The following is an 11069-nucleotide window of genomic DNA, read 5'->3' as shown; positions in this document are numbered from 1 at the left end:
AGATAAAAATTTCAGCATTAACTATCAACTAGACGCCTGACAGACTGCGTCAATACCTTCAATGATGGATGCACTTCTTTATCCATCAATAATGGAATAAAGAATGAGATTGCATCATTTATCAATAATATTTTGAATATTATTAAAAAAATATAGGCATAACATTGCACAATGCAATATTATAATACAATGGCAATGATAATGCACTTGTTATTTGCACTTGTTATTATGCACTTGTTATTTGTGCACTTGTTTTTTGTTGTTTTGCACATTATTTATAACAATTTCTGCAATTCAATAAAATAATATTTTGATATAAATTACAATAATATTTCTAAAAAGAATCCTTCTCAATTTTGCACAACAATTGCATCATCATCATCGAAACGATATTTCGACGGAGCGCAATAGTATTAAACATATTGCATCAACATTATTTTTGGATTTATCTCAAATGCCATCAATATTTCTAAATGAAACAGTGTACTGGTGAAATTATCTTTAATTCCTTTCTATTACATTCTTTAAACATGTCAACGTGAAGAAATTCTAATTCAGCGCGGGTAAACGGCGGGAGTAACTATGACTCTCTTAAGGTAGCCAAATGCCTCGTCATCTAATTAGTGACGCGCATGAATGGATTAAAGAGATTCCCTCTGTCCCGATCTCGTCAGATCTATCGCCGCCTCGTCAGATCTATCGATCTATCTAGCGAAACCACATCCAAGGACGAAGAAGGAGGAGGAGGAGGAGGAGGAGGAGGAGGAGGAGGAGGAGGAGGAGGAGGAGGAGGAGGAGGAGGAGGAGGAGGAGGAGGAGGAGGAAGAGGAGTAGGAGAGGTAGATTAATAAAAAATATTACAAAAAAATGTTAAAGTTTATTCTAAGGAGGATGAGGAGGAGGAGGAGGAGAGGTATATTAATAAAAAATATTACAAAAAAATGTTAAAGTTCATTCTAAGTCTTTTTTTAAATTTTTTTTTCAATCTTTAAATATCTAAGAACACTTAAAAGTACAGTGGTATTTCGCGCAATGCATGAATCAAAATAATTGTCAGGCTATTGAACATATTTTTTGTCTGGTATGTCTGGCTATTGAACATATTTTTTATTTACATTCAGTCGGGCCGGGCACGGAATTTATTTGGATATTGTATCCCGGCTCCATATCCCTTACTCTCAACCCCTGGGTGCTTTACAGGATGTTTTGCCTCCCAGGGGCTGTAGACTATTGAACATATTGAACAAGCTCACTGTTTCCATTACCAAGCATAATTCAAGGTAAATGAAATGCATTTCAATTACATACGGCTGTGACCGTGACGATATCCTTGAACCATTAGGGTGTAAGTGGGCTACATTAAAACCAAGTAGAGCCTTCGGCCTCCAAGTAGACGAGCAACAAGCGATGTTTTTAATATGGAACCAATGAAAGCATTCAAAATCTAAATCTGATATTATGTTCCTGTAGATATCTGATCTTTTCTATGTATGATTTACTAGATTGAGAAAAATGGACTTAACTTTTAGCTCTTATTTATATGAAATTAGCTTTTTCTTTGATGAATAATTTAATTTTTAAGCATGCTCTTGAAACAGAGCAATATGAATGATGATGTACAATATTTCAAGAAATAACTTTCAAATTTAGTTGTTTCACTATGTTCCGATCAACACTAATTCCGTTCGGCATTTGCTGTGACCTTGTACCAGTCAACTCTTGACAGAAAGGCAAGATGCTGCTAGCAGACAAGATGATGATGCAGACTGCTCTCAGTTGGATAACTGTTTTTTCCAATACTCATGGTAATAAGGCTGGAGATGTCTTGGCATTCTGCCTAGTGAACGTGCAACCGAAGGTTAGCAATTTACAGCAAAGCAACGCAACAGTAAACAACTGCTGTAAAACATATTATATTTACTCTGATATGCATTGCATAACGTCTAAAGAAAACCTTTAAAGTCGAGAAGATTATAAAATTTGTTTGATCTTTGTACGTCTATTAGTGCTTGGTTGCTAGGCCTGTACTTCGTTAATTGTTTTTTTACACGTAATGCACCCATTCTTGACTATCATCGATGGATAGTGTACGAACGTTCTAGCAGTTATGTTGACTTTTTATTTCATAATTAGACGCCAGATTGCTCGATTGTCTTAGGCAACGCCATTAAGACAGGCTTTATTGTAAACGTCCTTCGCGAATTTAAACGTTCGTAAACATAACACAAAGAACGTTGAAGATGCGCCAAAACAAATTGGAAAGTTGTTCACCTCTTGGTGGTGTATTCAATAATACATGAAGAAAAAACGGTAGGGGATGTGTTGACGTAATGAACTCTTATAAGAGTCCACTACTTCGTGAGAAGCTATGTTTTGTAACGTTTATTGAAAGTGCCTTAATTATGTTTTGTTTGCTTTCTGGACAATTGCATGTAACCGATCGATTGTATACTGTTAGAAATAGCTATTCCTCACGCTCTCAACGCTACAAAAATGTCCAATAAACATAGCTAGATGACATTTGTCCTACATGAACACTGGTAAAAAACTTTAAAGCTTTGACTGTACCTGTTTCCGAAATCGATCACACTGACCTAAATTTTACATTTAACGAAACCCGTTCTGTTATCATTTCAAACAGAAATATGGGTACTCTACTACCTCAAGATTTGTCCCTAGTTCGAAAGCGTTAGTCTAAGGTGCCATCTCTGGTCGGGAAATTGAAAGTGATTGCGCAATGTCCGTAATTGAAGTCTGCGAAGCTTTGCTGTGACCTGCTGACGACATTTGAAGGTTCCAACAAACATGTTATATGAATAGTATGAATATTTTTTCTGTTTGGTTAAATGTTTAACATAAGGGTCACCGAAAATCATTTCCAATGTTTTAACAGTAGCGTTTGCTCCGTTTACTTTATTTTTTATTATTATTATTATTTTATTTGATTAGTAATTAACGGGTCACCATGATGATTTATGACGGGTTAAAGTACATTGTGTTCCTTTTCTATTGGGACAAAATGTTCATTTCAAACCTGTGTTACTGATCTGTAGTAGTCCGATCTCTAATTATAGATTCCTGTTTTGTATCATAACGAGGCTTTCCCGTGTTCCTTGCACCATGCGTTTGTGCGATTGTTTTTTATTACACTTATCAAGGAATCAGCATTTAAAAACAAAAAACAACTGAAATTAGACATGCGAAAATATCCATATTTTGGACTAAAGCGTATTTTGGCTGCATGCTTCCAAAACGTTTTTGTTTTCTTGGAATGCACCTCTTAATAATTCAAAACCACCGAAAGGTAAAACACTTAAATGTTTGTGAAATGAGAATATTTTGTTTGGAAATGATGAAAACCTGTGGGAATGATAAAAGCCAAAATCTGTATGATTTTGAATTCTATACCGAAATCAAGAAAAATAGATTAAATTTAAAAATTAATAAATGAACATTGATTGATTTATTAACATAATATTTGAATTTGTTATTATTACGGAAAAGGCGCTGGGCAAAGCTCCACCGGAAAGCTCCATCGCGCAGCAGGCGTCGAGCAGTTTTATATATAATTTCGAGCAAAAATAAGCGTATTTTGAATGTGTGCAACTCTACAAAACTCTACATTTGCCCCCTCCCGTATAAACCAGGGGCTTTGTAGTAAAAAAAATGCTTTTTAGTGAGAGCTACAAATTTCGAAAACCATTCTATTCCCACCTGTGGGCTGATCCGTTGCCTTCAGTAATCTGTGCACATTTTCTCGTATTTTTGGTACATAAGTGATCGTGATAGTAGTTAGCACAGATTTCACTGCAAATCGATGGTTTAACTGATTCAAATTATTTAGGCTATCGGACCACTTTTTGAACCACAGCAAAGTTTGGTAACGAAAAAGGCAACGTGGGTAACTTAGCATAGATCATAGGTAAGCAAACATTTCGCAGCGCCTTAAGAGTATGATAAGGAACATGTGCCAAAAGCAGTTGTAGTTGGTAGTGATCATCACAAGAGTTGCGGAATTTCATCCTGACTGTTTGTCTAAAGTGGGAGCTGTTCGGCGGTGAAATCGCCTGACGACTCACCGTTTGTCTCAGATAAAACCCGTTATTTTCGCCATACCGTGATATTACCCACAGTGATGATTATTTATGCATGTTAGGTCGGGCGAGTAATGCATTTAACGGTGGTTACTTCAAAAATTAAAATTTGTACTTTATATCAAGTTTATACATATCAAGTCTTTTCCAACGTAAGTGAAAATGAAATAATTCCCCAAATTCTGTAGTCACAGTTCTATATAGGTATGTTATACCTTTTATTATGATAAACATATCTTTCAAACGTTCTAAATCATAGAGCTTCTCGTGACTACTCTATAGTGTGATCGCGGTGTGATTGATGATGGAATTACGTAAGGCAGTAAAAATTGATTTCCAAAATTTCAAACTAACAAATTGTGGGATCCTTTTAGAAATGCATTTTTCTTAACACAACAATAAAAAATAATCATCAGAAATTTAGAGAAAAGTGGTAATTGTTGCATCATAGATTGACATTTTTAAAAGAATCGTTACCATACTTGTAATGAAGAAATGAGTTACGGTTATAATTAATAAATACGGCCTCACCCTTAAGATATCAAAAAAATACGATTAAAATTAAAGGTTTTGGGAAAATTTTATTTTTTTCATCCAAATTATTGGAAATTTCAATTTTCCACACCCTGCGGATTTTTTTATGTTTTGTCACCGATCTTAGAAACAATTTTATTGAAGAGTTGGGGTATTTCTACCACAAAAATGTTAATACGTAAGCTCCACTTTGATGAAGAGATAGCCCGGATGCCGCTCGTCATGCAGCTTTCGGAAACTTTCACGTTTCTGTTACGATGATGTAACCACCTGATCAACGATACTGTTTGCGGTAGACCTTAGCGTTCGAATAAGTAATAAATTCGGTAACACTCGATCGCGAATTTGCCCCACTGGAGGAAATAGAAATAGAAAGTGTACTTTGTTAAATTAAATATACTGCAACTCTAGAGTTGCACACGCTAGAAATTGACTTTGAACGTTGAATGTTAGACTGGAAATTATAAGCTGTTAGTCGTTCTATAGAGAAGATATATTTTTTCAAAAAAGATCAATTTAAGCAGCAATTCAACCATTTCAGTCTTTATCACCCAGTATTTATTATGCCTAATTCTTTCGAATTAGGTCTGTCGACCTCCGAGGCCTTCGGTAGTATTCAATCGGTTTTATTACATTTAAACTTAGCTTCGAAAAAAGATGATGGCAGTACTAGCGTGTCTACAAACTTGAACTTGATGACTTGTTTCATCATTTATACTTATTTATTAATTCCACGTGTTTGGTAAAAGCCAAATCCGTTAACATGTTAAGGGCCTTAGATGGATTTCCAGATTAAAATGAAATGCATTAGAAGGGTTAATCCTAATAGCTAATCCTTTTTTTTTTTGGTAAAAAGCCAGTAACTTATTTTTTATGTAATAGCTTGCGTTTAAAAAAAACTCAACTCAATAATAAAAATACATTGTTATAGAGATCGGGAATTCTTCTATTTTCATATTCATTTCTTAATGCCTGCTAGTGACAAATCAAAATTACCACATTAACTTTACAAACTTACTGCAATTGAAGATGCTGGTGACTGTGTCACTGCGCTGGTCTGGTTTTTTTTAATTTTGAAAAGTCTTTCATAGGGCAAAGCGAAGCTAAACGACAAGAAAAACCACATAATAAAGTCATTGCCTGTTCAGAGAAATGGGACAGAAAGAAAGTGACAAAACTCGTTTTCCCATTATATATGTTTGGTTCCGTCGTTACCAATGCACATAGGCATTTTCATTTCATGGCCATTATTCGCAAGAGTGATTATACCCTGATCGCTCCTTTCTAAAAGTGAAACGTTGTAAGATCTCAGATGAAACCAGCTCTTTCTCGTCGGCAAAGCCTATACTGAGATGGTCGACTCACTATGCAGTTCAACCTGGCATCGATCTGGTTGCGGGATCGTTACTACGCTAGTCTATGATCCCTTTCCCCGTACCTAAATTCGGAGTTAGTATGAATTCCAAGCCTCATTCGCGGGGGTGACTGCGTGACTATACGTATGTTGAATGTTCCATTCGACCATCCATTTCCATAACATAATTTACAGAGCGTGGAATGAATAATGAAAATGGATTGCTTTTAGTCTATTACTAAAAATGCCGAGGCATTCGAAGCGACAGGGTATTGTATTTTCGTTACATATTTAAAAAGCTTTAAATCGATCAAGAACAAGTAGGTTTCACGCTGCAACAGAATGAACTAAGATGTATGGTGTATAAAAATCGCCCATTCGAGTTTATTCTTGCAAATGTTTAAAGTACTTCCTGCGCATAGCGATTTTTATCGAAAGTAGTACAACCGCAAATCCCAGTACAACGGCAAATCCTATACAGAGATGCAGATTTACCGGGGGGTTGCCTGCGGGGTAGCGAGGATTCCCGCCTTCAATCTATTTACTCTCAGTACCACCACTGATGAACCACTCTCGATGTGAAAGTGTGAAGTGGTCATTCGCTGAGCTGTTTCGTTAGGAATAGGGGTGAATTCTAGGTCGTAGGTAGCAGTGAATGTTGCTAATTTAATCGTGTCTCCTACTTTGTAGAATAACTATCGCATGTAAACGATCGTAGATGTGGCGAAAGATTCTGTATATATAAAGAACCAACAAAGAAAAGTTGATTTCCCAACGTACCGAGCACAGGTATACATACAATTTTATAATACAATAGTCAGATCTCCCATCTGAGATAGGATTGTTCAAAGATTATCGCAATCGGGGCCACTAATGAAATGCTTATTTTAATTGTGCACACAATGACTGCTCCTTCGTAATCATGTAGTTGATTCATTCTTGCAGCTACTGTTGTAAGACCATTGAAGGCTGTGAACATCTCCAGGCGCCTGCCGCTTGGGGAGAGCTGTGTATACATCGAATGTCAACGAACCTCTCCGACTTCATCCGAAGCTAAGACCGTTAACCAACGGACCGGATACTGTAGAGCGAAGTGGATCGCACATGTTGCTATTGGACCGGTTTTTGGAAACCATATATTGGCCATTAGCTTTGACTGAACTGGGATGTGTATGTGCTAAATTATGTAGCTGGTCACACAATTTGTCAGCGAGCAGTGCAACACCAATTGATTTCACTTAGATATCATTTTGTTCCTCTGATATTAAAATACAATCAAACATAAGGCTTATCAGTCCTTGATAATTCCATTGAATTTTCCATTGAATTCCATTGAATGACATTTCAACAAAGAAGATTATTTTTTCAATGGATTGGAGAGGACAATATATAGTATACAAAAAAATGTTCATCCACCTACGTATGTTTCGCAAAATCTAATCTCAAAAATCAATACTCCACAAAAGCCAACGACGATGCTGTTGTACCGGCTTCTAAATCGGTGTTACTCGCAACAATAAATCATGAAACTGGATATTGCGTAGATGAATAAAACACCGTTGGGGCACCATATCGTTGGCAATGTCCTTAAAACTGATACTAGATCACACGATTTACGATTGAGTGCAATCCAATACGAGTACGAGGTGTAAATTTGTACGGATTTTAACCTAATTGCACTGAATAATTTGCGCGATGTACTTAATTCTGCCTTCAAAAGACAAGGGTGGATACCATAGTCCAATGGATGGTTAAAGATGACTTGGGTGCATTGTGTCCATATGTTGATGATGATTTAAGAAATCATATGGTATGAAGAAATCATAATTGCGGTCTGCAATGCGCTGCGGGCAATGAGCCGTTGTCTTCGGTGTCTTTAGACTAAACGTTACGCAAATCAAGGAAAGAGTGCTATTGCGGAATTGGTCTCATGCACCTTTTCGTTGCATGATGATGTTTTAATATTTCATTGGTCGTGAAACTAATCGATAGGAACTAAGCTTTTTATGCGAGGGGCTTTTAATTGTCTATAATCGCCTAGCGTAGAAAAACATTACATGCCACAGGACACAAAAGCTTGCATAAATGGGAAATCGTTTGGTGGGTGGGCTAGTTTTTACCACTACGCTCTAGGGACTAGTGCAACCCTATGGTTGGTAGTGCAACAAGTATGGCTAAGAATGATGAACGATGATCCAATCATTACTGTTTCTACCCGTCACAGCTCAACGAATATCCAGCAAACATCGAACTTCGAAAGTTGATCAATTTCATCTCAACAAATCATGACAAACAACAATACAACATTGTTCAATTCAATATTAACCATTGATACATGGGATTGTGAAGTGGTTTTTGCATGGACTGATTTAGTTTATGGGAATGATCGCTACTGTTATGTATCAAACATTTGCTGACCTAATTGCCGATCAGGTAGATGATATGTTGTGGGCTCTGGGAATTCCTCAATTTTAGTCTATTTGGGGTTAGCCCAACGGGTACGCACAATTTCACGAATAAGATGTGTTGCTTGCAGTATTGTATAGAGTCGCTTCGGGTTAATACAAGACACGATTATCTTAATATTGCAGTTTTCTTATCATGGCGATGTTACGAACATTGGTACTACTTGCTATCGGCGCAACCGTCGTACTCGGACAACGGCGCCTCGCTCTTCCGGATCCAAGAAGTTGTGCAAATCGTAAGTGCATACAGAAGTTCCGTCCCTTCGTCCATCGTTAATGCCATCCCTCTCGCATGTTATAATCAATTTCCCAAACCGATTAGGTGTTCGACATGCGACATATCGCGACGCACGCGGTGTTGCTCATTCATATTTCTTCAGTTGGGAACATGCGCCAACGCGGAGCCTGGAGGTAGATTGGTTAGATGCTCGCAATATCTGCCGCAGACACTGCATGGACGCGGTCTCAATGGAGACACCACAAGAAAATGAGTTTATCAAGCAGCGTATCGCGCGTGGCAACGTCCGATACATCTGGACTTCCGGACGTAAGTGCAACTTTGCTGGATGTGATCGTCCCGACTTACAGCCACCGAATGAAAATGGATGGTTTTGGTCTGGATCCGGTGTCAAGATTGGACCCACCACTCAACGCAACACTGGTGACTGGAGCTATACTGGAGGATACGGCCAAGCGCAGCCCGATAACCGTGAAGCAGCTCAGGTAAAAATCATCAAGTTATGAGAATGCCTAGAATTGCTTAACCCTGATCTGTCTTCATTACATCATACAGGGAAATGACGAGTCCTGTCTATCGATCCTGAATAACTTCTATAACGATGGTCTCAAGTGGCACGATGTTGCTTGCCATCATTTAAAGCCATTCGTGTGCGAGGACTCAGATGAGCTGTTGAACTTTGTTCGTTCTCGAAATCCAGGAATTCGTCTTTAAAACTAAGAAAACAAGCAGAACCCCATAGAAATACAGGTAACGTTTTTGAGTATTTAAAACCCCTAACAAACCCGATGGTTGGCTTAGCTGGGGACTATATTTTGGCAAAAAAAACTATGGCAAAGAAACCAGCAGACAATCTTAACTGGATTTTTTAAACATTCTAACGCCATTCATTCAATGCCAACACTTCTGTTTTAACAACTGTACTTCATTTAATCACTATTTATTGTATGTTAAGAAAAAACAACGGAGCGACTCAAATCAGTAACTAGTATAAGGATTGCTATGAAAAAGACCCCGTCGGCCAACCCATTTGGTCGACCCAAGTTGGCCGACTCACTATGTAGATCACTATGGAGTCTGTCCGACGGGGAGCTCCCTTGCACCCATTCAGCGACAAGTGACAAAATAAATTGCAATATGAAAGAATTAAATTGAAATACCTAACACTGGGGAAACATTGTTAAAATAAACGTGTTTTTAAATGTTTGTTTTTGTTTTTTAACGGTAATAAAGTACGTTCACCAGCACTTTCTATAGGTTTACTTATTTATCATCAGGCGCTACACAACCGACAAGTTGGTTTTGCCGCACTAGACATCGCCTGCCATTTTTATGACATGTCCAGCGCATGCATGCGCAAGCGAACTGCATGGAAGGTGAGAACTCCATCGACCTTCCTTAAATAAAAGATCCAAGATGGTTTCGCAGATTTCACGAAGAGTAAATGCCTTTAAAGAAATCGGCTACACTAATACTGCACCATTTTAGAATGTAATTGAAACGCTCCCACCAGAGCTCCATAGTGAATCGGCCAACGCACTATAGGGACTACCGTCGAGGACCTGAATCATACGCGTTTTAACTTTATTTGGATCGAAATAATTGGAAAAATTGGATAATTATTCATTCATTTTTACACTTTTTATACTTTTTAGAATTTTTGGAAACAATATTTTTCTTTCTTCTGAGTGTTTATGTCTGGGCTGGCATGCGCATGTTAGCATGCGGGCCGCACCACATATAGAAAATATTACGTGAACGAACCCCATACGTTTTAAAATATTTTACTTTTACCAAAGCGTTAGCTGCGAGGTTGTTAAATGTGTGTTAGAAATACACGGGCTGATATAAATTTTTGGACATAAGTTCAGCAACTGGGTGAAGGATTATGGTAAAATGTTAAAAAACCCTAGTTTTCAAGTAAATTGTAATATTTGAATTTGATTGAATCTCTGCCCAGAAGATTTACAGCTGTCATTAAATATAAATGATACGCTACCATGTACTGAAATATTTTGCAAGTTTGAATTCATATCATTCAGATGCTTTACTTTTGTCGCTTGTTTGATTTTTGAATACATTTTTACATCAATACATTTTCGAAACTATTTTATTAAAATAATCGAAAACGATGAAAAAATAGCTGAAATAGTTTAACATATCGTAAATAAGTACCATTTGACATAAAGTAAATGGTACTTATTAAAATAATCGAAAACGATGAAAAAATAGCTGAAATAGTTTAACATATCGTAAATAAGTACCATTTGACATAAAGTAAATGGTACTTATTTACGATATGTTAAACTATTTCAGCTATTTTTTCATCGTTTTCGATTATTTTAATAAAATAGTTTTTTATTAAAACACGTAAGAAATGTATT

At 37.0% G+C, this 11069-nt stretch overlaps 1 protein-coding gene across 1 annotated transcript; it reads left to right on the top strand.

Annotated features, from left to right (window-relative positions):
* Positions 1 to 3693: 3693 nt before the first annotated feature.
* Positions 3694 to 9932, top strand: LOC125952029 (uncharacterized). The gene is made up of 4 exons (XM_049681246.1): positions 3694 to 3922; positions 8574 to 8683; positions 8770 to 9170; positions 9241 to 9932. The coding sequence occupies exons 2-4, from the start codon at positions 8584 to 8586 to the stop codon at positions 9397 to 9399; spliced, it is 660 nt and encodes a 219-aa protein (XP_049537203.1). The 5' UTR covers positions 3694 to 3922; positions 8574 to 8583; the 3' UTR covers positions 9400 to 9932.
* The last annotated feature ends 1137 nt before the right edge of the window (positions 9933 to 11069 follow it).

This window comes from Anopheles darlingi, chromosome 2 (assembly GCF_943734745.1).
Source record: "Anopheles darlingi chromosome 2, idAnoDarlMG_H_01, whole genome shotgun sequence".
In the NCBI taxonomy this organism is placed as follows: domain Eukaryota; kingdom Metazoa; phylum Arthropoda; class Insecta; order Diptera; family Culicidae; genus Anopheles; species Anopheles darlingi.
The sequence above is the reverse complement of the archived record's forward strand: the minus strand, read 5'-3'. Positions and strand labels throughout refer to the sequence as shown.

Coding starts and splice junctions, on each gene's coding strand:
- LOC125952029 (XM_049681246.1), top strand. CDS start 8,584: ATGGCGATGTTACGAACATTGGTACTACTTGCTATCGGCGCAACCGTC. Junction 8,684..8,769: donor TCCAAGAAGTTGTGCAAATC/GTAAGTGCATAC, acceptor CAAACCGATTAG/GTGTTCGACATGCGACATAT. Junction 9,171..9,240: donor ATAACCGTGAAGCAGCTCAG/GTAAAAATCATC, acceptor TACATCATACAG/GGAAATGACGAGTCCTGTCT.